This window comes from Gambusia affinis, linkage group LG01, assembly GCF_019740435.1.
Source record: "Gambusia affinis linkage group LG01, SWU_Gaff_1.0, whole genome shotgun sequence".
Lineage (NCBI taxonomy): Eukaryota > Metazoa > Chordata > Actinopteri > Cyprinodontiformes > Poeciliidae > Gambusia > Gambusia affinis.
Genome location: NC_057868.1, coordinates 8,037,752 through 8,065,313, shown reverse-complemented (window position 1 = coordinate 8,065,313; position 27,562 = coordinate 8,037,752). Strand labels below are relative to the sequence as shown.

The 27,562-nt window shown below is 39.9% G+C and overlaps 3 protein-coding genes across 5 annotated transcripts; 2 read left to right on the top strand and 1 right to left on the bottom strand.

The window, feature by feature from the left end:
* Nucleotides 1-225: 225 nt before the first annotated feature.
* LOC122834072 (TRAF3-interacting JNK-activating modulator) lies at nucleotides 226-8,329 on the bottom strand. 2 transcript variants are annotated; one of them, XM_044122189.1, is made up of 14 exons: nucleotides 8,182-8,329; nucleotides 7,324-7,773; nucleotides 7,125-7,230; nucleotides 6,926-7,031; nucleotides 6,798-6,825; nucleotides 6,358-6,387; nucleotides 6,122-6,217; nucleotides 5,451-5,522; nucleotides 5,134-5,274; nucleotides 4,880-5,017; nucleotides 4,629-4,764; nucleotides 4,391-4,536; nucleotides 1,436-1,552; nucleotides 226-1,278 (listed from the first exon to the last, which is right to left on the bottom strand). In XM_044122189.1, exons 2-14 carry the CDS (start codon nucleotides 7,738-7,740, stop codon nucleotides 1,078-1,080), a joined length of 1,734 nt encoding a protein of 577 aa, XP_043978124.1. In that variant the 5' UTR covers nucleotides 7,741-7,773; nucleotides 8,182-8,329; the 3' UTR covers nucleotides 226-1,077. The 2 variants fall into 2 exon arrangements, with proteins under 2 accessions (XP_043978124.1, XP_043978133.1); XM_044122198.1 differs by having other exon boundaries at nucleotides 232-1,278; nucleotides 5,134-5,271.
* Nucleotides 8,330-9,983: 1,654 nt separating this feature from the next.
* atp5pb (ATP synthase peripheral stalk-membrane subunit b) lies at nucleotides 9,984-15,916 on the top strand. 2 transcript variants are annotated; one of them, XM_044122142.1, is made up of 7 exons: nucleotides 9,984-10,133; nucleotides 10,718-10,754; nucleotides 11,175-11,320; nucleotides 11,496-11,659; nucleotides 12,607-12,732; nucleotides 14,300-14,479; nucleotides 15,662-15,916. In XM_044122142.1, the coding sequence occupies exons 1-7, from the start codon at nucleotides 10,106-10,108 to the stop codon at nucleotides 15,737-15,739; spliced, it is 759 nt and encodes a 252-aa protein (XP_043978077.1). In that variant the 5' UTR covers nucleotides 9,984-10,105; the 3' UTR covers nucleotides 15,740-15,916. The 2 variants fall into 2 exon arrangements, with proteins under 2 accessions (XP_043978077.1, XP_043978086.1); XM_044122151.1 differs by having other exon boundaries at nucleotides 9,997-10,133; nucleotides 10,721-10,754.
* An 87-nt stretch (nucleotides 15,917-16,003) lies between these two features.
* On the top strand, nucleotides 16,004-27,532 carry eps8l3b (EPS8-like 3b). The gene is made up of 20 exons (XM_044122129.1): nucleotides 16,004-16,317; nucleotides 17,810-17,924; nucleotides 18,732-18,844; nucleotides 18,928-18,992; nucleotides 19,078-19,236; nucleotides 20,296-20,445; nucleotides 20,573-20,658; nucleotides 20,740-20,849; nucleotides 21,727-21,836; nucleotides 21,940-22,072; nucleotides 22,153-22,223; nucleotides 22,319-22,393; nucleotides 22,474-22,619; nucleotides 24,118-24,313; nucleotides 24,670-24,710; nucleotides 24,833-24,926; nucleotides 26,117-26,233; nucleotides 26,312-26,400; nucleotides 26,501-26,633; nucleotides 27,153-27,532. The coding sequence occupies exons 2-20, from the start codon at nucleotides 17,887-17,889 to the stop codon at nucleotides 27,192-27,194; spliced, it is 1,968 nt and encodes a 655-aa protein (XP_043978064.1). The 5' UTR covers nucleotides 16,004-16,317; nucleotides 17,810-17,886; the 3' UTR covers nucleotides 27,195-27,532.
* The last annotated feature ends 30 nt before the right edge of the window (nucleotides 27,533-27,562 follow it).

Here is a 27,562-nt window from a genome sequence, read left to right as displayed (position 1 = left end):
GTTTGCCTGATGAATCCCTGCGACTGAAACATTACTCTGCAAAAATTACAGGTTAGGGAGAGTTTTGTTTTATTCCAGGAAAAGTAAAAATAACCCTGAAATGATCTAAACACAACCCGGGCAGATTTAGATTTAATAAGAGTTGCATTCACCCAAGAAGTCTGTTTCTGAAAGGAAATGTGGAAAAACAAGGTGAAAAAAAAGATCAATAAAAGAAAACAAATCTTGTATCTCCATTTTATTAAAACATATTGACAATTATTTATTTTCTTCTGAAAACAGTGAATATATTTCACTGTTTGTTCTTTTTTTTGTGATGATTTATGGTGATGAGCTCCACGTTTTTGGTTGAAAAGCCTCCTTGCCATCACCACAAATTCTCAAGTCAGGACTCTGGCTGGTCTGCTACAAAATGCCAACATTACTAACAGTCAGATGAAACATGTCAGGAAATTAAAAGATCACTTTTTTTTCCATTTTAAGCTGGGCTGCATGCAGAAGTAATGATGTATTTCTACTTCATCTGCTGCAGACCTTTCACAGCTGTGTGGTTCCTCTTTCCTTTTAATGCCCTTTCAAACAATTATTCAAATGAATAACCACAAAAACCAAAAAAACAAACCAACAACAACTGATTTGATTGTTTAAGTTTTACTTTAATAGATCCAGGAGATTTCTAGGTTTGAGAAAAAGGAAGGCAACAGGGTCAGCCTTTCTTCACGTTGTTAATGACAAAATATTTAAATGAATGAATTTAATCTTAATTAAGGCTTTAATTCTGGCCACACAGTCCCTTTACAGTACAAAAGATCATCCCTGTTCTTGCACAAACCTGATGTTTAGACTCAGTTTCTGAAAAGTCGTTGCTGTGTGCTGTAAACAACTTTAAGTCACTTTCAACATTTTATCGTTCTGCACAAACGTACAGTACACCCGCCACATTTTCAACACGTCGCAACAAGCTCATGAGTTCCAAGTCTGAAAACTAACACACGTACATTCATACTAAAAGTTTTAAAACTAAAAATGGAATCTACAACGGTAGGAAACGACAGCCAATTTTAAAACGCCAAACTGTCATATTGGCCTAAAACAGCCAGAGTTTTGAGGAGAGGCCATTTCCATGAGATAGTCTTCTATTCTTGTCTCTATGTCTGTGCACAGGACCTCCACTTGCTCCCTGAAAGGGGGATGCCATGACCACAACATGGCAACCCCTGCCACAGCGAGGAGCAGGAGGAAGAAGAGACAAAACCTCCACCAAGAGTTGCACAGCATCTGAGCAGAGAGAGGCAAAAAGCATCACATAAGACCATTAAAATCAGTTTCTGCCCTGAGGGAACAATGACTTTCTGCTTTTCGGTGAGAAAAAAGAGCTTTGTGAAGAAACACACACACACACACACACGCACGCACACGCACACAGAGGACTGACCGGTCTCCTGCGGCGGTGGCTGAGCTGCCGGAGCTCGTCTCTGCACTGCGACAGTCGAGCCTGGCTGGACTGACACTCCTGCTCCATGGCGTGCAGCTCCGTCTGCAGCTCCTCACACTGCACACACACATGCCATATGGAAGGAGACCATGCAGACTAAATTTAGCCACAGACCACATTTACACTTCAGAATTATAGCTAAAGGAAAATCTGCCAAATGTGCTTTGACTATTTGTAAAATGCTTCACCAAAATGGAACCTGGAAAAATGTTGTTTAAAAATTAAAGATGTGCTGGATGTACATTTACACTTAACTACCAAATAAACTTACTTCTTTTGTTTCTGCTATACAGATGGAAAATGATTTGTCTAAATGATGGGGCCCCTGGCTGAGTTTTAGGTTATATATATATATATATATATATATATATATATATATATATATATCTATATCTATATATATATATATATATATAGATATAGATATATATATATATAGATATATATATTTGTATGTGTTTGTTTTGTTTTAGAGGATGAACAGAAAATGACCGAACAGTAAGTTTTGACAACTTACAACTTTAATAAGCCAGTTGTCACAAACTACAAACAACTCTGAACTCTTTTCTAGAAAGACTAAACCACATGTTGGGGTTGAAACTAGAATATGATGCTTGCATCACAAAATAAAATCACTGAATAGTTATTGTTGCCTGGACTTCAACACAAACTATAAAACAGATTGAGTGCAAGAAATGCAATGCTCAAATATTTTTTACAAAGCAAAGCGAGTAAAACAATATTTATACAAATATCCCCAGCATTTACAAGTCCATATAAGTACAAGTGGAATATATCAAAACTCAAACTTTTCATTGGTTTTAAAGTTCTTGGTAAATAGTGGAGGAAATAAATGTCAAAAAAGTGCTTCTCTGCCAGTCAGACAGAACATGGATATAAACAATATCTTCTGGAAAAAAGAGATCAGGCATACTGTAGTTTTCAGAAAATATCCTGACCCAGGTAAGTCCAAAGTGCTGCCCTCTGAAGGATTTTTTAAAGTTTAGGCATTTGCGTTCAGTTGCGTGCTTCCAGTCACTGAAACCAGTTTCAAAGTTTGACTGAGTATTAGCATTGCTGAAAATGCGGCATGCAAAACAAAATGCAGCTCTGTGGATGGAAAGTAGAGCAGCCACGGTCTTTCGAACTCACCATTTAACATCTTGCTTAAAGTGAGATTTGGAGAAGTGACGCTTTTGATGCTTGTACACCCGTTCTGATGCTTGAAAGCCAACATTCATATTTTGACAGCTCTCCGGTCCTCGCTCTGCCCAGTAAGCTCGCACGGACTCGTCAATTTCCCCCCAATGCGCCGGATCGGTACTGTACGGATCCACAGTCGTCTTTCCATCTGCGGAAGAAGATCCCGCTTCCACCAACTCTGACTCCACAGACGCCAGTCCAGCCACCGACTCAGTCACGGTTAAAGGTTCTGGCGGGATCTTAGTGCCGGTGTTAGCATAGCTAAGGGTTTGAGGAGCGGGGATAATAATGTTTCTGCTTCATCTCCGCTAACAGGTTTAAAAAAGCCTGTCAATTTAGGCATTTTGTTTGTCGCCTCTTTGGCGCGATGCTCTTTTTCTTTTCTCTTCCTTCTTTTCTGCGCTCCGCTGTCATATTTCCTGTTGTCCGCCATTGTAAAATAATATTCCCTTGACGCTCATCCTCCCCAATGCGTAAGATGCGTCAAAAGTGGACCAATAACAAGCAAGCATTCAAGATGGACGTTTGCCAGAACAAATTGGAACATTTTTCATCGGTGCTGTCAAAATCATGGTAGTCATTGATTAAATTCTGACACTATCCATTCACAAAAATATAAAACATCCTTCGGGGCCCCCGAAATGCCGGGGCCCCGGGCTGCAGCCCCGGTAAGCCCCTGCTAAAATCCGGCCCAGGTTCCAACACAGAACGTCCACCAGCAGCAGAGCAGGAAATCCTATTGTGGTTGGTGTGCTGTTTCTTCTTTTCTGATAAAATTCATGCTCCAGGAAAAGCCGCAAGACAAATAGTTTCCCTTGGAACGTAAACAAACCACCTGCACTGCTTTCTGATAGAAAAACATCACCAAAAGATGGAGCTATAGTTCAGGTCCAGATGTTTGTCAAAAGCCTCATTTGTATGAAATCTTTGGATGAACCTTTTTGGTCAAATGGCAAAAATACAAAACCTCCTAATAAAATCTTGACATATTGCTTAAACTACACTAATGCCACTATTAATTTTCAAATGTCAGACTTTCTCATCTGAGAATACTTTGAAACTTTCATGACAATTTCAGAATCCCAAATACAGTTTTAAAAAGAAAAGAAATTTGACATTTCAGTTGTAGGAAAGGATCAAGGGTGTGTTTGTCTAAGAAGAGCATCAGCTTGAAATTGTTCAGATTTTTTTCTTTTTAAGGGGGTAAATAAAAAGTTGTTAAAGACTGCAGCAGGTTTAACACTGGGGATCGTTAAAGACAAATTTATCAAAACAATAAAAACTTGATATAAAGCACAGGAACAATTTTCCCAAGAAATGCCTTTTTATTTTCCTTTGTCATCATTGAACATTTCTTAACATTGCTGAGTCCACAAGCCTAAAATATAGTTTCACCATATCTAAGGTTGAGAAACGTGTGTTTTTCTGTCCAGTGACCAATCGAATCCACCTGGGAGGGATGTGTGCAAAGACCTTTCATCCAGTTCTAGTTTACCGTAATGACCTGATGATGTTGTACCCTGTATGGAGAATTATTTATCCATGTCGATAAATGATTTTTTTTTTTAAAGCCCTGGAATTATTTTTACAGAGTACATAGCCGTAGCATTTCTCGTCTGTTGCTTCGGAAACCACCAGCACACAAACTGTGTGAATGTATTTTAGCTTGCCGTGAACTCTTCCAAAGGTTACCTCCTTCTCCTTAAGCTCCAGTTTCTCCTGAGTGAGTCGGAGCTCCTCTTCCACCTGCGAGTCCCTCCTGACGGTCAGTTTTGGCTCCACATGGCCCGACTCGAGACGCTCCTGAACGAAGAAGCTCTGGGCCTCGTCGCCGCCATCTTTTTGGGGACAGGGAGGATTTCTAAACATCTGCAGGTTGTCGAAAGTGCAAAGATAATTTCTCTGAGCAAACAGGTCTGAAACGTTTTACCTTGAAGGTTCTGGATTTCGTCTCTTAGAGCCTGGTTATCCTCCTCCAGGAGGCAGATGTTGTACTGAAGCTCCTGCTTTTCCTGCCTCAGCGATGCCACCTCCCCCCTCAGCTCGGCCTCTCTGGCTCTGGACAGCTGCACAGCGCGCGCACACACACACACACACACACACACACACACACACACATTCAGGTTTGTATTTATTCATTTGGTTTGCATCCAAAGCTCTAACTCTCCTTGTGCACCATACCTGGACTTCAGTGTGCAGCTGCTGCAGCTGGTCATTGCTGAGGTGGTGATTCTCCCTGAGCTGTCCAGAGCTCAGCATCAGCTCTTTGTAAAGGCTCTGCCACCTCAGTGCCTCTGCTTGCGCCGTAACGAGTGCTTCCTGTGCGCAAAACGTAATGTCCTAAACAAATCCGCTCCGGAACCGAAGGACCAATTAAGTCTGGCTGCCCACTGAGAAAGTGGAGGGGAAAAAGCGAACTTTGATGTGAATTTCACCTGCAGCGTCCCAGCCTGGCAGAGAGCGTCAGCTTTCTCCTGAGTGGCTTTCTGCAGAGCAACCAAGGCCTTCTCCTCATACGTTCCCCTCTGCTTCTCCATCTGTAGCATCAGTTTCTTCACTCCATCTTTAGGAAACTTCTGCAAGGACACAACACTAGATTGCCACGCCTCATAAAATATCACAAAGAGAAAATCTGAGTGGTGTAGAGCAAGAAAATTACATTTTTCACAGAAATCATGAAGAGACAACCTGCTCTGACTTTTTTTTTTTGCATGTTTGGTTTCTGCTTCAGTTTCCATCTGCTGCTGCTTACCTGCCGACAGACTTGCAGCTGCGCCTCCAGAACCTTGATCTTGCTTCTCAGCAGATCCTCACTGCAGCGAGACTGTGTGGGTTAGAGAGGAAACCAGAGACTGTCACGCTTTAAACCTGCAGATGCAAAATTAATGGTTCGTGTAGCAACAGCTGTGACAGCAAGCAAGTTGGTTCATGGACTCATCTAACAGGTGCAGACACACACATAGCGAAATATCACAACGTGTGCTTGCCCTGAAAGACAAAAATTATAACATACCTTTGCTAGACACTAATTTAAAATGTCAATAACTTTTAACTTAACTCACTTAACTTGTTCAACTAATTTTTAAGAAAACCGTTTAGTATTTCCCTCTCATGCATTGCAACCAGAGGAGCCAGAAGAAATGCTCAGGAGGACGCGTTGCACCTATAGCAGTGACAGAGAGCTACACCCTTCCTGTGTAACAGTGACAGCTTGCGCTCGTCCTATAGACGAAAAACGGAAGCAGGAAGTTTGAAACCACAAGCTGCACAGGCCTTCTGTAGCCGCCAAACGCTGCTGCTGCTGCTCGGTACGAGACTGTGACACATTTCACCGTGAAAGACACCAAAACGACCGAAAACAAGAGGACCGTACGAGAAAGAATAATCACATCTAAAACCCCAGAAACAGAAAAAGCATCTTACCGTCCATAGCACATCTGATGAGTTCACGAGGTTTGTGGAGATCTCCGTTAGGACGGCCAGCTTCTTCTTGACTCTCTCCTCTCTCCACAGGGCTTCCTGATTAGAGAGAAAACAAAAATGCACACTGAGCACATTCATATGACCTTTTGGAAGATCTATGTAGACCAAAAGGTCTACATAGATCTGCCTTAAATGAAGATAGAACAAAAAACAGCTGAGGATGTGGTTCCATTTACCTGCAAGTAGTCTGATAATCTCTGAACTTCCTGTTGTGACAGAGAGGAGATATATTTAAAACAATTCAAACTACTTAATAGAAAAAGAAACTTCACTTCACACCTGACAGGAGATTCTCTGTAAGTGGTAGACACTGAAGTCCGACCTTAACCCCCAACTAATCCCAAATTTGCAAATCTTGTGCTAAACAGGCCCCAACTATTCACCAAGGGTGACAGGCAACAATCTAACATAGCAGATGTCATCCAACTTGCACCAATCATGTTTACATACAAAAAACGTGGAAGTGCCTGACAAATAAAGTTACACGTGTCCAAACGTGTCCAAGCACGGCTAAATATGCCCAAACATCACCAAATTCAAACAAACATCATTAAAACGTGACCAAACATGCTCAAAGCATGAACACACATGTAAACAGTCGCGTTTTGAAACTTACTGATTCTTTGACCGTGACGAACCCGGACCTGCGAAGGTAAATATCTCATTACTGAAGATCCACAATGCTCCTCCTTATAATAGATTATTTAAAGATTATATTTCATGGAAAATGTGAACCAAGCTCACTCTGTTTGCACACTGATTTCTTTCTGTATCTTTCTTTCAGTTTGTACAGATGATTTCTGGTGAATCGTTGCGATCTTATTCACTGTTTTGGTGCTTGTGTTCTGAGCTGTAAGAAAGAGGAAACCCAGATATTATTAGTGGAACCAGTCAGACGTAGCCTGCTGGAAAACCGAAGGCAAAATGTTCCTGTTTGTTTTACTTTTTCTCCTGTGTTGGCTGGTTTCTGTGGTGGAGGTAGATGTCTGTTTCCTCGCCTGACCTTTCTCCTCTTTAGTTACCGGTGCTGATTCTGACCACAGCAAAGCCTGAGGGAAAAGAATGGATGAGAGAAGGGCATAAATATTCACATTTAGCCTGAAAGAGCACAAGAGACTAAAACAACCTGAGGAAACATTTACCCATTTGTTGGTGCTTGGACAATCACTTCTGCTCTCTGGTGTCAGAATCATCTCTTGATGCCCATCTGCAGAGGAAAAGCTTTGCGTTTTTGTGACCAGTTTCTCAGATTTGCTCCTTGATCTGTTGAGTCTGTACAGATGTGACTCTGAAAGCGAGGACAGATCCGTGGAGCAGATGATGCACTTTGAGCTCTGAGGCTCCGGACTCAGCGACCTCCGGTTCAAAAACTCCCACTGCCTCTTTTGCTTTAGCTGCTTCTTGATCTGTCTCGTGTCGAGCTCTCTGGTGGGACTTCGACACGAAGTCACGTTGTTGCGTCCCCGTAAATACTCGCGTCTCTCTGCTCGGTAATCGACTTTCCTGTCAAACTCTCTCTCTTGGAGGTGTCGTGTCGCCCTGAAGTCCAGGTGTTCCATGGCAGCTCCTCGGACTCTCACGCAGCCCCAGTGCTAGAGGGAAATTACATCATGACACAGGGCATACAGAAAGTTAACATTTAGCAGTTTGAGAGTAGTGAAGTCAAAGTTATGAGCTGTAAGCTTTATAATCTAAAGATTTATACACTTTTTGTTGTGGACATCGTTTAAAGTGAAAGCCATCATACACTCTAAACAACTTGGACCCATTTTCTCTGTGAAGCATGCAGGATGACCCGAGGTTAGAGGCATCTCTCTCTAAAAAAAAAAAATGCTACTCAGAAAGCTTCTTTAAAATCTATTTCCACAGTTGTCAACAAGGGACTCCTGCATGCCCTGCCAAGAGTTGATTACAGCCGTGCAGGTGCAAGATAATTTAAAGAAAAAAGAGGAAGAAAAAAAAACACAGGATGAACATAAAAGCGTGAAGATGAGGCTCACCTTTTAGGCCACGCCATTCATTGAAGAAACTTCTTCTAGTGAGGCCGAGAAGTCGTCCATTTTCTCCCTCTCCTCTCCGACAGCGCCCGGGTTTTTGTCTGCGTTTCACATGTAGCTGTTTCTGTTGAGCATAATTTTACAGGAAGTGAAGAGAACCACAGCGTCATATGTTCCTCTATCTCAGCAGCCAGTCGCACCACGCTGATGCCACACACGGGTGGGCCCCAAGATTACAGACAGACCCAGACAGGCCAGACCGCCCCCCACTCGCTCCAATGCAGGCCAGCCAACTGGGATAAAACACACCATTTGGACAGAGAGCAGTGCTGTGTGAGCACACGTGTTTTTTTTTTAATAGCTGAAGCTTTTTTCAAGTACGCTCAGATCTGGTGATGACATAGTCAACCTATTGCCCCGTTTGTGGCAACTACAGGCTGACAGTCTGACATTCACTACTTTAACGTTAACTTTAGAACAAACTTTCATACACAGATTTTCCTCTACAGACGTCTGTATTATGCAGCATTGTACATAATATAAAATGTAGTAATACATTTATACTACTTTAAAGATATAGTATGCTGACACATAAAAAAATGATATAAATGTCAAATATCATTTATATTATGATATTATGATGTAATAGCATAACAAAAGAAAAAACCCAAAAAAACAATTCAACTTACTTGCAGGTACTTATACCAGTACAGCATAGTTTTATTTCTACATTTTTATGTTTATTTATTATTTCTTTCTTTTTTTTTTTTGTGGTGTTAGATCTAAGACTCCCACAGGGATTTCTGACTTTTTATCTCCAGCTCCAGAATCCTCATCATTAACATAATTTTGTTTTCTTTTCAGTCATTCAAACCAATGACACTGCACATTTTGCCATTTTTTTCCATGTTTGTCTGGCTTTTTATTTCCTTTAAAGTTTTATTTATTTTTTGTTATACCTCTTACCTTATTACCTCCAGTTTCTACCTTATCTAAGGCACTTTGTCCTGCTTTAGTTGCATGTAAACAGTGTCTGTGTTTTATAATTTGACCCTGTGTGGGTTAAAAATAACAGTAAAGTTAAATTTGTCAACCAAACTCTTGATTTAAAAAAAATTTAATTAAAGTTGCATGACTGGAGAGTATATTTCTTGTGTTTTATTGAGCAATGTTAATTTTGCGCTACTGATTTTTGGTTGTGACTTGTTTATGTCAATTAAATTTACACTGAAGTGAATAAATGCATAAAACTGTCGTAAATCAACAGATCCAGACCTAGAGTTACGGACAGAAATCAGACAGTGACTGACAATGTTCAACATGTTTTTTTCTTCTGAAATTAATGTGGATGTTCCTGACAGGTAAAAAATTAATCACAACTTATTAAAACATTAGTAACCAATTATTAATAATTATTTTTTCAAATCGTGAGATTATGATAGGCCTGTTTTTTAAACTGAAAATAAAACGTTTGTTATTGGGTTTCGTCATAATGTCAATTTATATATACTAGTTTTTGGCGTTACACAACTCTTACCTGACTTTGTGTGTCTTGTGTATTTATTCATCTAATAATGTTTTGTTTTAAACCTTCGTGTCAATGGCGCCTATTTTGTCTGACGTTCACAGACCTTGCTCCCACCGCTGTGGTTTAAGACTGAGTAAATCTCTTTTATTTATGCATCGAAACTTTGGAGCGCATTTGTAAATTTTCTTCTCTCAAAAAAAGTCTTGAAGGTGTGTCTTTGCGAACACCGCCATCTGGTGGTTTCTGAATTTGGTGCTTTTAGAAAAAATAAACAAGGCTGTCTCTGTAGTCTCGCGTTGTTTCTCGAGTCTCCGTCATCCTTGTGGCTCTGCAGAAGGGCACGGAGAGGCCGAAACAAGGTGCCCGGCGAAGTACAAATCGGCACTTCACTCTTCAAACATGTTGTCCAGACTCGTTTTTCTCTCAGGTTTGTGATGAGCACGTTTTGTCATTTCACGTCCGTGAATTGTTATTTGATTTTAGACACTCTCCAGTTAGAGAAATTACATTTCAAATGACTATGTGAAGGGTAAACTGTAGGCCGCGCACTGAATGAGACAGGCCAATGCTAACATGCTAATATTGAAGATAATAATATTTGTGCATTTGAAGTTATTGCTGATAATTCATTGAATGCTTTATTGTTTTAATTACCCTAAAATGTAAATAGCGTAATTATTTTAAATCTCCACATTAATTTCCTTTTGGTGTAATAATCTGAAGCTACATTAGCTAACGGTAACTACACGCCAGCTAATGTCATGTTATTAACGTCTCTAGTTTAAGGATTTCAGACTTTAAAGCTCATTTTAAAGCTTATTTCTATTTGTTCACAATCTTTTAATATGAAATTCATCAGATATTCTTCTTGCATTGTTTTATGTTGTGCAGAAAAACCTACAAGTGGCTTCTTTTCGTGCCATTTAATGACATTTTGTCTCTGTTGGGGTAAAACCATTGTTAGCATTAGTTCTGACTTTGCTCTAAATCACATTTTCCCTCTGTTTGCAGCAGGCTCTCTAAAAAGCAGCGGCCCCATTGGAGCTGGGTTTGTATCTTTTAATACTGATCCTTACCTTTTATGTGTTGCCTCAACAATTATCTTAGAAACAGACGTTTGGATTTGAAAGTGTATGGTGATTTAAAAAAAATAGTAGTAATTAAAATCAAAGAGACTTCATTCTAACTATGAATTTTTTAAAGTAAGTTTGAAGAAATTTCACTTTATTTCCTCGAGCATTCCTGACAAAATGAATTCATTTGACGGTGTTTTACTCTGTGTCTTTGTTGCTGAAACCGGTGTTAAATTGGTGATAATTGTCACCAATTGTCGGCCATACAAAATAAAATACAGATGTTTTTGGATCTTATAACTTGATGATGTGTTACAAGCAGGTTGTACAGTAGCTGCAAGAAGTATGAAGCAGACAATATCTGTTAAGGTCACTGATCTTTTTGTCTATCTCAGTCTGGTTCAGGCGTCTCGCTCCCTCCAAACATCCTCCCAGAGTTTGGCCCCCGTACCTCCTTTGCCAGAGCATGGAGGGAAAGTCCGCCATGGCCTCATCCCAGAAGAGCTTTTCCAGCTCCTATATCCTAAAACTGGAGTCACGGGTGAGTGGTGTTGCTACGCCATCTGGACTTTCCTAAAGTAACGTCATCCCCTTTTCTTGCAAAAGGATACAGTGAGGAAAACAAAAGTAATTTCTAAACTGTTTCACAAAAACACTGCAGCTTGGACGTCGTTCTACTAGTTTAACTTATTAAAAATATTTTCGTCTTTCTCCAGGACCATACATGCTAGGCACTGGGCTTCTCGTCTACTTGCTTTCCAAGGAAATCTACATCCTCAACCATGAGACCATAGCCGCCATCTCCATTGGCTCAGTCATCGTCTATGGTGTCAAGAATTTTGGTCCAAGTGTTGCAGCTTTTGCTGACAAACTAAATGAGGTGCCTACATATTTGACTTTTTGCTGATAAGTAATTCCATATGCATTTGTAATGTTGATGCAAACTGGTGTCAGGTTGTATGTACAATAACGTAATAACTTACAGTCAAGAGGGTTTGGTGCCCTTGTTGTTTCAGAGAGTTTCTGCTCCATCCAACCTGGTCTATAGATTTTTTTTTCTCCATCTAATCTGATGAAGACGTGACACAACAGTTTCTACGGTTCTCAGAGAAAACCAGAACAGAATTTTTTAATGTTTTCTGTACATCATAGAGGAGGGTATTTAGACACCTCTGCTTTGGACATGTTTGATTTAAGAGCTCAAAATAAACCATTTAAATTAAGACTGCAAAATATATATTATGTCTATGGTGCAAAGTTGGTGTGCAAGATATCAGTATTGCAAGGAATTGTTTTAAGTTTCACTAAGTCATTCTTTGCTCATCAGAAATCCAGTCAGTCTGTTGGGTTTCGTGCCGCTACATTTAGTTCCCACATCTGACTCAGATGGTGGAGCCCAGCAGATTAAAATCACAGAAGTTTTGAAAGAAGGAAGAAGGCGAGAGGAAAATGTGGATTTATTGGATTGTGATATTTAACAATATATTTTCTAAAATCATACAACAATTTAAGTATCTATCACAGCAAATTTGCTTAAAACGTCGACAGAAAAGTGTGACTGACAAACCGGCCGACCAGGTCATGTCTGCACATTTACAGTTAACAAGTTTCCCCATTTTTGCCAATTCATCAACTTTCTTGATATATTGAGCAACATTTCAGACAAAAAAAAAAAATGGTATCAGCCAAAATCGAAATCGGTAAGTTAGGCTTTAAAAAAAAATCTGTAATCAGAACACTGCAATCGGTGCACCCCTAGTTCACAATGTTCTGAATGTTCTTCTCTCTCAAGCTTGAAAATCTTTTCTTTAATCTTTCTTCTCTCAGGACAAAGTGGCCAAGGCCCAGGAGGTGAAGGACGTGGCCATGTCCAGCCTGACTCAGGCGATTGAGGATGAGAAGAAGGAACAGTGGAGAGCTGAGGGACGGGCGATGCTGTTCGACGCCAAGAGGGTAAGCACCTCGACTTTACCTGCGTTTCCATTGCAAATGTGAGCAAAACGTTGTTATTCCACTAATGTTGAAAAGACAGTTTCCTAATTGTGGCTTTTCCATCAAATAACGTGAATACGTTTGTTTACTCGATACGTCTTAAAAAACACGCCATGCCATCTTCCTCCTACCGTTTTCTGTCTTCTTTGTTTTTTTTTTTCCAGCAGCAGTAACATCTGGCTGTTGATCACAAGCGCTTTGCGAAATGTACATATTTTGATACGGCTGAAAAACCACCAAGCGCAAAAAAACCTTTTATTGAATAACGCAATTTTTTATTATATTTTTATTATTTTTTTTGTTAATTGCCGTTTTCATTAAGCAAATTTGTTTTCGTAATTCTGATTTGCAATGATCAACGGAAGAGCAGCTACTGTCACACTTGTATTTTATGGAAATTAATTCCAAAATAAATACGCAAATACCGTTAAATAATTAATGCACACTAACCCATCATTAAATGTCTCCATGAAACAAACAAACAAACAAAAAAAACCTAAAATAAAAACAACTTTTTAATAGGGTGTTTATTTTGTCACTCAGTTCTATTTATTCAATATTTATATATTTCATTGTTTCATGAAGGTGCTTTATTGAAATGAGGGGTCACAGTTTTCTTTGTGGGACTCGTCTGTAAAATGTGAGATAAAGGAGCTTGAACTGATATAACAGGGCATTGAAAGAGGTCAGGAGGACTTATCTCCATTTAATCAAACGTTCTTCTCAGTCCGCTCAAATCAACCCCGTCGGAGCGATGGCGACCTCCGGAGTTGTCTACGTTTCAAAATAAGAGCCCATGAACAGCAGACCTCCTCTGCTGACGAGGGAAAGCCAGGCCTGCGGCGCAGGGGAAACAAATTCTCCCAGGGAGATCGGCAAATCATCATGGAGTCCTCCAGTTTCCTCCATATTGCCATCTAAGCAAAATGTAAAGTAGCTGAAAAAACAAATGTCAGAATAAAGCACCATTATGAAATAAATAATTGAATAATTACATGAATTAAACCTGAAAATAAGCAATACAGTCTAGGAATAACTAAAACCTTGAGACAAAATAAGCTCCCCATTAAAAGTGTATATTTTTTTTGGTCTAGTTATGATCTTATTTCATGGGGACATGTACTTATTGAATAGAGTAATAGTTGATAACAGTGTTCATCTATTTACGGTTTAATGGGAGCTGTAGGAATTAAAAGGAGATTTTACTGACCTCTTCTGGTTACAAATAAAAACTGCAGCAACATTTTCATTGTGCCTGACCAAAGAAATGAATGTCCACTAGTTTGAGGAGTTCTGAATTTAAAAAAATACTTTTACACAAGTATGTGTATTAAACTAACAAGTCATAAGCTGCATCCAGATGTTGACTCTGCTCTGCAGTGATGAACGTTGCTTCTTAAAAGTAACAACTCTGATTACTGTCAGACTGCACTATACACTCTTTGTCTTACATGTAGATGTTATCCAGAATTATGTCCAAGTTCTGACTCGACATATTCGCCTTTTTGCTGTTCCTCTTCTGCTTCAGAACAACGTGGCCATGCTGTTGGAGACCAACTACAGGGAGAGGCTACACATGGTGACCAACGAGGTAAAGAGGCGCCTGGACTATCAGATTGCCCTTCAGCACCTGAACCGCCGCATGCAGCAGGAACATATGATCAACTGGGTGGAGAAGAACGTCATCAGCAGCATCACTCCTCAGCAGGTCAGTCCTTCCCCCTTTTTTTTGTTTTATGAAAAAGCCATAGCTTAATGAGATCTTGAAGCTTTGCGGTTGTGCAGAGAGGAAAATTATTTAGCGCAATAAAGATAAGTGCCTCTTTATGGCTGAGCTGTTTGTGTGTCATTTATTTAAAGCATTGACTTCGATGCAATATAATGGAATTAAAACATAATCAGCTGCATTTTTAAAAAAAATGGGTTTTGAGTAAATATTAGATGTTTGTTTTTGAAATGCTACAAATTGTTCATGTTGCTTTTATTTGGTTATTTGTTATCAAAAGCACATTTTACACTGATATTTCCGTTGCTGCCTCAATAGGAAGCCAGAGAGTGACACACAAATGTTTTTCTGATTATTTAAGCAATGATTAATTTGTGTGAGATATTTAAGAATGACCAGTTTGCCAAGTTTTGCAGAGGTCTGTCTTTAAACGATGGTGAGGGGGAAAAAAAACATCACTGACAGGATGTTAAAGTTTCCCACATTTTACTCCTCATTTTATTAACTAATTGATAAAAATGTGATTTTACGACATCCTCAGATTAAATTGGGTTATCATATTTAGATTATGTTCTTTTAGTCTTAAACTTCTTGGATAACAACTTAAATTTTTGTCCAACTAACTGATTTTTTTGAGTTATTTACAAGGAAGTCAACCCTGGATATTTACAATGTTGACCCCAAAGTACATCATAAAAATACCGAGATATGAAATTTAATATCTGAACACAGTGAAACGTTTTTTACTTTAGTTTTTATAATCAAAAGGTTAACCAAATACAAACTTTTCCTCACATAATCTGCATTTAATCCAGGAAACTCCCGTTCTGAGAATAGACAACCAGCATTTTGTTACGGTTTGTTGAACATGCAGATCATTAAACGCAACAGGGGAAATGTTCTTCTCAGGTGTCCAGAATGTTGCAGAAACCGCTGAATAAGAAATCATAAAGTCTGGAAAATAACTTTTAAAAAAAGAAGATTTTTTTTTAGGAAAACAAAAACAACCAGGTTTTGTGCAGCTGGTATGTCAAAGTCCACATGTCAAAGTTTATTACAGGACAATGAGGAAAAGATTGGTAAGGTTGCCTGGGGAACGTTTTTTTTTTTATTTTTATTTTTTTAGATTACGTATCTTCATCTTTTATTTTCTTCCTTTTCCAGGAGAAGGAGAGCATTGCCAAGTGCATTGCAGATCTAAAGGTGCTGGCTAAAACCACCCAGGCCAAAGCCGCAGCGTAATCCTCCCTGAAGAAGACTAATCGGACCCTCGGCTCAAAGTTTCTGGATGAGACGTTATGTTTATTTTACAGAGTGAACTATTTCTCTTCAACAGTTGTCTGTGTCAACATTATGGGTGTGTACAGTATTTACACGTCAAGAGACGGTAAAATAAATGGTTCTCTTATTCAACCTAAACTGTGTGCTCTGGGTTTTTGTTTTGTCCAATATTGTGATCAAACATTATTGGTTTGCTGTATTGCCTATTGAGATATAATGGAACCTTCTCGAGCTGCTTTGTTGCATAAATACAGAACAATCCTTGAGACCTAAGATAAATCTGAAGAAGGCTACACCTACCCTTTGGAGTCATAATGAGTCACAGCGTTTCTGTCCTTCAGATGGCAAATCAGGCCGCCCCTCTCGATCCGTCGCTCCCGTCAGAACGCTGCACTTTGATCCTTGAGCTTACAGGCGGAAGTCCAGGACGTTTTCTAGGCGATGGTCTTGAGTTTCAGATGTTTTCTGCCATCAGACGCGTCGGAGGGAAGTTAATTTTGACTGGAGCGATGACTCTGGAGCGGAGCTGATTCTCAGAGGTGAGTCCTGAACGATCTGCCGTGCTTTATATGAGTAGAGGTTGGACAAATGAGTCTTTATTGGTGACGACTTTGGTTCCTATTTTTAAGATTGAAAATGTGTTTACTTTTACAGAAAGTGGCTTGCTGTTCGTAGTGAAACTTACTTTTTGTCTTGCATTAAATCCAGGAGGTAAATGTTAAATTTGGGGCTAAAATACAGAGCTGTAGTTTAATTTTGGTCAAACTTATTCAGCTAAAAAGCTTTAAATTGACATCTTAATATTGAAGCGTAAATCAGTGGTGAACACAACGACCAAACCACAAAGCTGATGCACCACTGTGGTTCTTTCAGCCATGAGATAAAGTCTGCAGAACAGTTTGATTATTACTCCATTTTTTGTTAATTTAAACCCTGAATTTATCACAGGTTCTGTAACTGATTAACTCAGCATTGCCCTGTTAGTGCCAACAGTCTCTGAATTTCATTTTCATGCCTTCTTTTAGGGTACCAAGGACGGTATTGGATAATAATCAGTGCTCGGTTGTAGAAAGCAAACACTTTTTAGTTCTTTGCTGAACAGGCTCACATTGGCAATTAAAATTCCCTGAAGATCTTTATTCAAACTAAAGCAGCATTATTACATTTGAAATATTAATCTGCTCAGGTCAGATCAGAGACGGAAAACATACTGAAGTTAACTGGGTAAGCCAACTACAATGGTCCTTTGTTTCAAATCATTGTTTGGTGTGAGTTTATAGGAATAGCTTGGAAATAAAATCTTTTGAAACTTAATTGACAAAGATATCCATAGCTATGTAAAAACTGTAAAACTAGTTACAACTAAGGACAAAATGGCTACGAAGAATCACCTCAAACTGGTCAAAAGGCTACAAGGGGACATGCATAGACAATAGTGCAAAATGAGTAATGTTTGTATAACCAGCTTCTGTCTTTACCGTTGGATGACATAAACACTTTTATATTGAACTTTTTCAACTAGTGAAAGTCATTAAAAAGTATTTTAAGTTTGTTTGTTTGTCATCCTTCATTATCAGGTCTGCTAAAAGAATAAACTAAACTGCTAAAGAAAAAAACTCAGATTGAGCTTTTTCAACGGCATTTGAGTTCGAGATGTAAACGAAAGAAAAGCCAGATATTCAGAAAGAGACTAATTTAATCTGCAAAGCTTAAAAACTATCTTAAAACTCAGCTTAGGGCTTAAACATTTGGTTGTACTGTGCAAAAAGCCATTTGCAGCTGAGTGAAACTTAGGTTGACTGTGGATGTTGAGCTTCATAAAACTGTAACATCGGCGTAAAAATATAAAAATATGACGGGATGTTAACTATAAGGGGTCCTAATACTGAACCCTGAGGGATACCATTTGCTAAATGAAGTGGATTTGAGATAAAACTATCTGCCTGTCCGCAGAGAAAAGCAGGTGACCAGCTAGAAGATGGTTGTCTGGCGCCGGAGAAAGTCCTGACTTGTTTGTTGTTGTCCTGACAGACGTTCTCTTTATGCTGGTTGGAGTAAATTCCAGATTATCCCCGCCGCCCTGAAGTGTGGACCCCAGTAGATCCATAATGCTTGGAAACAGCCGACCTTTCTCCTACTCCCCGAGGTATGTTTAACAGACAGTCGTGTTTGAATTCACTAATTGTGACTTAAAAGCTCTCCAACTCTTAATAAGTCTCACCCTCGCTGGTAACAGCACCAACTCACATTTCTTTATTCTTTCTTCCCCAGAAGCCAGACTTCCAAAGTCAATATTAATTCAGACTGGACGAAAGTTGGAGTTTTATTTGGACTCTAGATGTCCAGTCTTGACCACGTTCAGAGAAATATATTTTTCAGATGTGAAACGACTCCTGAACTTTGTAAACAAACCAGTGTTGGGTTGTTCTAACTTGCAGTCTGTCTCACAGAAATGTATTGTCCTCACCAATGATGCTGTAGTTTTAGCAGTGTTTTAGCATCACCAATGTTACTTATGAACAACCACTGCTTGAAAAACATTTTATACCTTCGATAAAACTTGTGCGCCTATTTGCTGGATTTAAAAAAAGATTTCTAAATGTACGGCTTTGAGACATTGCTCACTGGGTGTGCTTAGTGTGTTTGTCCAGGAAACGTGTCTCTCCTTAACCTTTGTACTCTCTTCAGTCTGCACAGTGGCGCAATTAACACATACAATAATTGGGCAGAAAAAGAGTAAAAAAGTCAAAACAAATTGATGAAACCTTTGATGAAAACAACTTTGTAGAAAAAAAAGGTCTGGCTCCTTGGCAGTAAAATATAAAGAGACTATCAATGCCTCTTTGTACGTTTTGAAACTGAGCACATTAAGGTTTTTGAATTGGCACAAGCTGTCCAGGTGCCTCAAAAACACCATTTCATCTTTCTGTGTTTTCGTCTTATTATTATTAAGGGGTTACTCTCAGGAGGACTTCCCTCCGAGAGGAGCGTTTCACCAAGATGAGCCCAAAGAATCCCTGCTGCAGAGAGACAGCATGTCCAGACCCAGTGGAAGATCCATCTACAGTATGTCCAGACATCAAATCACACCTCCTTAATTAGGTATAATTATGTTTTCTGGGGGAAAAAAAATATGTCTTTTTCATCAGTGCAGAGGAAAGAGTATGCAGAGACTCTCACCAAAAACCCAGACAGTTTTCAAGTCAGAGTGGAGGTAGGAAATCTGCTCTTGCGTGACGATGTACTTATTATTTTGAATTTAGTCTCAACGTCTCTTCACAAACCCGCTCCTCCCACAGCATCTGTTCATCTGTGAGCTGGACGGCCAGGAGCTGAGGACAGAGGACGACTGTGTGACCAAGCTCAAGGAGCTGGACGGCAAAGGTCGTCTGTGGCCCCAAGAGATGATCTTAGAGATAAAGGGAGCCTATGTCGTGCTCTGTGACATTGAGACCAAGGTTGGTATTGATTATCTAAATAATGACCTGACTAATTTGGCAAACAGAAATGAAATAATTAGGTGAATGCATTCGAGGTAAAAAGATGTAACATGAGGAATATACGGTATATCCACAGTTATTAGTTTTGAAATAACAAATTTTGCTGGATGATAAATTGTCCCAGAACGATAAACGATAATATTGTTGTTTTGAGACAATTTCCAATCTCATAGTAATAGTAATAATGGGATAGAAATGGCAAAAACACACTCTCACAGATAAATAAACTTTAAATTGTAATTAACGTTTAAACAGACATTTTAAATATCCAAAATAAATACAGAAAACAACAAATAAAATGATCGATGAAGTCTGTGTAAACAAAATTATCTTTCAAAAAAAGGATAGATGAGACCAAAGCACCACACTAAAGATTTTTAGCATTCAGTTTTTGGTAAAAAGAAAAGAGAAAAACGATAAACCAAGCAAATGAAAACGACCGAGTTTCTTTTAATTTATCATGCAATTAACTGATTTATTGTTTATTGTGACAGGCCTATTTGAAAATCAGTTCAGATCAAGTCTCTTCTGTATATTGATGGTGAGGATTGACACAGACTGGGTTCTGTTCAGGTAGAAGATCATCTTTGCATAAACACTATTGAGTTAAACCTGGGATAATCTGGTGCTGCTAATCCACCAGATTAATTTATAAACGTCAGGTTTGACCAATCTTTATAAAAGCAGAACTTTTGTGAGTTTCTGAGAAAATAAACCAGCAGCGACCTCGGAAAACCAACTGTTGCCTCCCGGCTGCATGCGGTTATGAGGCTTGATTTTCAAACAATCTGAAGTTCAAGACATGCAAATAAACAAAAGGAAATGATTTCAGTATAACAATCTGATTCCTGGAGTTCGTTTATAGGCACCCTGAGCAAAAAGCCACTTGGTCTTGTTCACTTGTTACTGTAATCTATGCAGTATGCCTGAAACTGCTTTAGTAAGCAGAGTATGATGGCTTTATGAGTTTAGAAATATTGTTTGTTGATTAATTTGTAGCGACTCCTGATTTTACAGGCGGAGCTGGATTCAATACCTCTAACGAGCATCGTGAAAACCAGTGCCGTGCTGGAAAGCTGCGCCTACAACTCTCTGCTGGTGGTAACTGTACAGGAAGTCCGCAGGCGCGGCCCCCAGGTCTTCATGTTCCAGTGTGAGGAGACGGGGGTGAGCTTTCACCAGAACCTTTTACTTTGAGCACCAGGACGCTCCAGAAGAAGGAAATATGTGAAACTGCTATCTGTACATGCTGCTGGGGGTGTGATTAATGGCAGGTCTTGTTATTTTACCCCAGGCAGAGATCATTAAGGCTGATCTGGACAAGGCAATGCGGAGAGGAGGCGGTGATATAGAGCCACGCAGAATGACGCCTGACATCAGGTACACGACTGAGTACACATCACATTTATGTGAAGTTGGAGAGATTTGATGTTTAGAAAATAATGCTGGGAATGTCTTCAGTCGCCAGAGTACAACCAGTTTCCGGCGGGAAAGGTTCAGTCCTGTGCAGCAGGAGGAGAATCTGCCGTCTGCAGACTACGTGGCCCCGCAGTGGGACAGCAGACAGCCAGGTACGCTCAAAGCAAGCAGGGTAGATAGTTCACATGTAACCAACAGCTTCGATGTATTTAAAAAGGGTTTTGTTCAGTGAGCTGGAATCCACTTATTTTTATCAGTATAAATGGAGTATTTGTTCGCTGACGCTTTGCTAGAGAACGTTAGCGAACAAAAAGCATCATGAAGAAACACAGCAGTGAAGATTGAAGCATGTTTAGGTATAAATCAGAGATCATTGTTTAGAAAAACAACCGATGGTATCTGTGGGTGAGCTGCACAGATCCACTCCTCGGGTTGGAGAAGCAGTCGACAGATTAGCTATTAATCACGTATTAATCTGAACTTTATGGATAAACAGGAAGAAGACAGCCAGGGATATTCGTCAAATACAATCTAGTTAAACTTTTGGGTCTGCTTTGTGAGGCATAAACACAGAAATTACCCAGAAGTCACCGTCTCCATGGTGAAACATGGTGGTGGCTGCTTGATGCTGTTGTGATGCTTTTCCTCAGCATGTCAGAGCAGCTGGTTGGAGACAATGGGAAGATAACGCTGTAAAAGACCTCTGAAGGTTTTTATAGCCTTTTAGAGGCTGTAAAAGATTTCAGATAGTTTCACTAGATGTAAACATGCAGCCAGAGATGCAATGAAATGGGTTTGATTAATTCCTTTGATTAAGTCCAGGGCTGAGCTAATTGAAGAATCTATGACAAAACTTGGAAAACAAAGTCCATCCAGTCTTGAGTTATTTTACAAAGCTGGTAGAGACAAAAAGCCGCCCACAGTAACCAGCTTCTGTGAGTTAAAATTTACTGTAAAAAGTGTTTCAGCAGCAAACTTGAGTAACCATCAACATTCTCTGTCGTTTTTTTTAATCTCTTATCCATCTAGATTACAGACCTGACTCACGTCCCTATTCTCCACAAGAAGAGATGTCGAATTATTCAGATTTTCAAGACTCAGACATGGCCATGCAGCGAGCGGAGATGGAGAGAAGCACGGTGAGTGCTGCATGATCTGCAGCTCTCTCTTTGCTCCCAAAGAAAAGACCGCCTAACTTCGAGCTTCTGCTGCCTCCATTTATGTTTTCATTCCTTTCATCAGGACATTTTTAACCACATCTTAACTGATGTGGAGATCTTCGGGGGCAGAGTAGCACGAGTTATGAATGCAGCTCCGGAGAAAGAAAACAAGGGCAAGATAAAGCTGTCAAAGAAGAAAAAATCCAAATCAAATGGTAATACTCGACAGAGATCATGTGCATATCATAACACGGCTGGTGGTTAAGTTGATGATGTGACTGTTTTCGTGCCGCAGCATCCTCTCTGCCACACTGGAATGAATATGTCGCATTTCTTCAGAAAATGAAATATGGATTCAATCTGCTGGTACGTACCCGTTTGGTCGCTACAGTTTGGCTGTAAAGTAATCTGTTACTGCAGTGAAAAAAAAACAACAAAAAAACCTTTTCTTGACATCACAGGCCCAGCTGAATGGAGCCCTAAGCAACCCCAGCGCTGATGTATATGTGCATATCTTCTTCTCTTTCCTGGGCAACGTAAGCTCCTCCCGCTCCAGGCATTTCCCCTGTCTGCTCTCAGTTGTGACAGTGCATGCATATTTTTTATTTTTCCGCAGACCGTTCCTCTGTATCCCCAAGATTTACCTCCAACAGTCACCTCTCCCCTGCTGACGGACGAGGCTGTGAGGCTCCTCAATCAAGTTTTGGATCCCCAGGAGAAAGACCTCTGGATGAATCTGGGAGAATGCTGGAGCATTCCCAGGTGGGTCATTTTCTACAGGCACCTGGTTCTTTTTTTTTATTTCATAAAGCTTGTAAAAATTCCTCAGATACTCTCGTAATTTCTTGACCCGCCAAGCCCAAACTGGGCGTAGGCATCCAGCAGCATATAAGTAAATACTGGTCAAAGTTTAAGTTGATTTTCTAATATGAGGAAAAATGGCAGAAAGGTGTGTTTTACTATGAATCATAGCTGGAACAAAAGATTTCAGAGGAGTTGTTTTAGGTGATGCAACTCAAGTCAGTCTCTACTCACAACCTTTGGATTTTATGCAATAAATCAACACAAAGTAGTAGATTATAATGGGAAAGAAAAAAGGTTATAACAAATAAAAATCTGACAAATTTCAGCATTTACATTTAACGCCCCCACCCCACCCCCCATGTTGCCGTGGTTACATCTGCAGGTCTTCATCAGCTCACAAATCTAGACAAATCCATTGTTATTGTCAAAATATCTCAAGCTCAGTTCAATTAGGGAACCATCTGGGAACATAAATCTTAGACTTGTCACTAATTCAAAATTGCGCTTAGGTCTAGAGTTTAACTGGACCATTCAAACACAGAGTGAAAAATCCATTTTATTGTGGCTCTGGCTGTAAGTCTGAAGCTATTGCTTCAGGGTGAACCTCGGTCCAGGATCTGATTTTATTTGCAGCTTTTCTTCCAGGACTACCTTGAATCTGCTCTGACTAGCTTTCCTCTCCCTGCTGAGGAAACGCCTCCCCACAGCATGATGCTTCCTAATAATTGAATTGTTTGATCTGAAATCAATAAATGTAACAAAAAGCAAAAGCATGAAATGTTTTCACTGTGCTGCGGCGTTTCGTATGTGTCCCAGAAGTCTTTAATTTTGCAACAAACTCATCCACTGCACCCTCGAAATACAAACTACCAAATACAATCAACTCATAAAGATAATTATTCAGCTTCTACCTGTTGCTTTGTCTCATCTGTCTGTCTGTCCGTCTATTTATTCTCTGTTGTTTCTGTTCAGCTGGTAGAAAGCCGACTTTCTACCAGCTGAAAGTAGGTAGAAATTGATTTGGTCAAAGCATCTGTTCAGTACATGGTCGGGTTCAGTCACCTGGTGACATCACACTGTAGAGCTGCGTATCATCCACACAGCTATGGTAACTAGTATTATTGTTAAAACCTGAGCTAGCGGGACCATGTAGACATTAAACAGGAGGGGTCCCAGGATTGAACCTTGGGGTTCCCCACATGTGATTTCTGTGGGCTCTGATGAGAAGTTACCTATAGACACAAAGAAGTCCCTGTTCTTAAGAATCAAACCAATCAAGAACTGTTCCAGAGTCCTGCCCAGCTCTCCAGCCGCTTCAAGAACATATCAAGCTCATCAGTGTCAAATGCTGCTATGAAGTCCAACAGAACCAGCACTGTGGTTCTTCTATAGTTGTATTTATGTAGGTGTCAGTTTCTTATTGTCACTTTTCTTTAACCCTTCTTTCTGCTCCCAGGTCTTCCTGGCCGGGCGATGTCGATCCTTACATCCCAGAGTTTTATGACGGCTGGCGGCCTCCTGCACCCCTTCACTCCCCTCCTGATCCTCAGCGGAACCATCCACTGAACAGAAACAACAGCCAGCGCTTTCCGCCCGGACCAGTGAACAATGACCAGAACTACTCGCCCAGAGCTACGGTCCAGCGCTCTGAGGTGGTTCACACTTAACACTTAACATCGTCAAGTGAATGAATGTTAGAAATCATGGGTTCTCAGCAGCTCCAGCAACAGATTAAGTTGTGTGTGTGTGTTTTTTTTTAAAGACATTGTTTACCTCTTAACACAACACTGTAAAGTTCTGGATGTGTTTTCAAACGACAGAAAGGAGTGAAACTTTTAACCTGTTGACAGGAGTTGAAATCATAGCCTGTAGAAAAAAGGCCAGAGCAATCATTTCGATAATTTTCCACTCTTACTACTTAACAAAGCAACACTAGAAGATGTTTGGTTTGAGGAAGCAAGCTGAAGCTCCACAGCTCTTATCATGATGTACCTTGTGTCTTTTACAGCCCAGGTCCAACGGTCCAATGAGATCACCGCCATCTCAATAGTGAGTTTTATCAGCGGTGCCTGTAGAGTCGCACGCAAACTAACATTTCCTTGTTCCTTACTCTGTTCTTCTCAATTATTCTAAAAAACGTCAACAAAATGTTTTGTTTGTTGCGGTTTCAGCCCGACCGAGCCTCCGCTCTACATGCGTGTCGCGTACAACTTCTCAGCAAGGAACATGCAGGAGCTGACCGTCACGCAGGGAGAGGTGGTTCAGGTAAGAGGTCAAACATGATCGCTTAAAGGTATATATTTAGATTTATAGTACACATTACTGGTTTATTATACCTAGCATGGCTATTTGTATTTGTCTCAGTATCTACTGCCTCTAGAAACTCTTGATTACTTTTGAGGAGCTGCAGAGATCCACAGCTTAGGTGGGACAATCAGCCAACAGTGCAATCTGGCCTTTATAATAGATCAGCAAGAAGAAATTGATTGATTCGAGCCGAATAAGTCATTTTTCTGGTTTGCCAGAACCTCCTAGGGAACACAGCCTTAGTTGGGACGATGGTGGTGATGGTAGTAGGAGTTTGTCCTGCAATCAGTGGGTTGCCGGTTTGATTCCAGCTCTGTCTGCCTTGAGCGTGACAGATTGTAGCTTGCCACCATCAGTGTGTGAATATGTGAAAGACCGAATGTAGTGTGAAGGGCTTTGGGGTTCAGGCCATTTACATGTAAAATGCAATGTTTGGCAGAAAAACACTATGCCTGTGTTGACAAATCCATTATACCAAACTTAATCTAATCCGATTGACCTTGAAACTAGATCTCTAATCCCAATATTCCAGGACTGGTGTCCTGCAACTTTTAGATGTGATCCTGGTGGTAAGTCACCTGAATCAAACAGCTGAATCATCTCAGTATGCAGGGACACTTCTGTTAATGACCTGGTTATTTGACTCAGGTGTGTTGAAGCATATCGGTCCCCAAAGCCTGGATTTGAAGACCTATGCTCTAGATGTTCAAATCTGTTTGATACTTTTTCTAACCACCTTTCACTGCAGTTAAATCTGGAAGTTGTTTGGAGTTTCTAACGTTTGGATTTCATGAATAATGCATATTTTCTTCCATATTCTTCCTAGTTGTTCTAAAGTCCTTTGAATTAGGACATTTTCAATCTGATCAGATGCAAAATATGACAACTAATCAGAAGGCAAACCTTTGATCAGAAGTCGATCTGATCAGATCAACTGTTAAAATTTAATCTGAATGTTTCCCTGAATGCTTGGCTTTCTGAGAGCTAGAACAGGTTTGACCATTGACATATTTTTGGTTCATGCTGGAACTGCAGACAACAAAAGGCTTAACAATCTTTGATCTTCAAATGTTAGTCATTTTTCCAGCTTGTTGTTTGTTCTTGCAGAGGTATTTGTAAATTTCATAATCTGCTCCCCTTCTTGACAGGTGGTCCAGAAATCTAGGCCATGGTGGCTTGTCCGAAACTCACGTAACGAGGAGGGCAACGTTCCTCCAAACATTCTGGAGCAAGTTGAGAACAACGAATCCTCGGAAGAGCAGCGGGTGAGCCAAGAGGACGGTGGCGCTACATAGAAACAAAACTAACCGATTTAACGCTCTCTTCTTCACGCTGCTTCACAGTGGGACTCACGGAGCCAGGTTACTCTCGACTACAACTCCACTCCTGCAGAAGTGAAAGCATGGCTTGAGAGCAAAGGCCTCTCTAGAATGTAAGGACCAGGTTTTCACTTTAGGATGGTTATCCAGTAAAAATGAATGATTTATGAAGAATAAACAGGGAATTCTTGGTTGCCAACTTCTCTTGGCCAGCACTGTGTCTAGCCTTGGTGTCCTGACTGGAAGACTGCTTCTGGGAATGAGCAAAGAGGAAATCAGGACGGTGTGCCCGGAAGAAGCTGGAAAAGTCTTCTTCCAGCTTCAAGGTGTTAAGTCACAACTCGCAGTAAGTCGTGTGCACTCTTCTAAAAATTTGTAAGTCATAACAAACTTTTGCTAAGTTGCTGATGCTAATTTTAATTCATTCTGATAACTTGGAAAATGGATAACCATGTAGTTAAATTGGTCAGTCAGTTTGAGATTAAACCTGTACACCCAGAAGGTCCAGGCATACAGGGCACCAAAAAAAAAAAAATAAAAAATCAACTTTCAGGGAGATTATTCTCCTGGAATACATTTAATAATGTTTTACCTTGGAATCAAAATAATCTGGCTAGCAGCACTCTGGACTTTTATTTGTTAAAACCCCATACTACCTGCAACTGCTGTATACTATATATTACTCTCAAATAATTAAGAGTCTCAAAAGGAAGAGATCAGGAGTGTAAAAGGAAAATTGTGTTAACTAGTAGAGAAAAAGTCTAGCTATTATGAGTGACCTTTAAGCAACAATAACCCCCCAGTTCTCTCAGATCACATCTCTGCATGCAGAAAACATCTGTAATGCTTCATTTTTTCCCTGCAGCTCGCCAGTGAGTCGTCACAAATGTACAACAACCGCTACTGACAACAACTACAGCTGTGATGCTTAAACTTCTGGACTTATATGTTCTGGATCCCTCTGAATCTAGAGATCTGTTCTCACTCTAAGGATCTACTGAACTTTATCCAACCTGGCTTGTTTATTTCAGAAAGTTTGGCCTGTTTTTGTATAGAATATAGAAAAAGTAATCAGTCACTTGAAGCAATCTGTTTTTTTTTCCACATGAACTAACCTTTGTATTAGGCTAATCAGCACTATTGCCTCCAATCTAATCATCCATGAATATGTACAAATATGTCTAAAATTGTGTGATACCTTCTACTGCAGTAAGTTATCGTGTGTTTTTTTTAAATGACTTGCATGTGATTTATTGTAGAAAGTTTAATAAATAA

Excerpts from the sequence above, each read along its gene's own strand:
- atp5pb (XM_044122142.1), top strand. The coding sequence starts at position 10,106 with ATGTTGTCCAGACTCGTTTTTCTCTCAG. Across the intron at positions 10,755-11,174 it reads AGCGGCCCCATTGGAGCTGG|TCTGGTTCAGGCGTCTCGCT; the intron begins GTTTGTATCTTT and ends TGTCTATCTCAG. Across the intron at positions 11,321-11,495 it reads TCCTAAAACTGGAGTCACGG|GACCATACATGCTAGGCACT; the intron begins GTGAGTGGTGTT and ends GTCTTTCTCCAG.
- eps8l3b (XM_044122129.1), top strand. The coding sequence starts at position 17,887 with ATGCTTGGAAACAGCCGACCTTTCTCCTACTCCCCGAG. Across the intron at positions 18,845-18,927 it reads CAGTGGAAGATCCATCTACA|TGCAGAGGAAAGAGTATGCA; the intron begins GTATGTCCAGAC and ends CTTTTTCATCAG. Across the intron at positions 20,446-20,572 it reads TCCAGTGTGAGGAGACGGGG|GCAGAGATCATTAAGGCTGA; the intron begins GTGAGCTTTCAC and ends ATTTTACCCCAG.
- LOC122834072 (XM_044122189.1), bottom strand. The coding sequence starts at position 7,740 with ATGGAACACCTGGACTTCAGGGCGACACGACACCTCCAAGAGAGAGAG. Across the intron at positions 7,231-7,323 it reads GTCCAAGCACCAACAAATGG|GCTTTGCTGTGGTCAGAATC; the intron begins GTAAATGTTTCC and ends CTTTTCCCTCAG. Across the intron at positions 5,523-6,121 it reads CATCAGATGTGCTATGGACG|TCTCGCTGCAGTGAGGATCT; the intron begins GTAAGATGCTTT and ends TAACCCACACAG.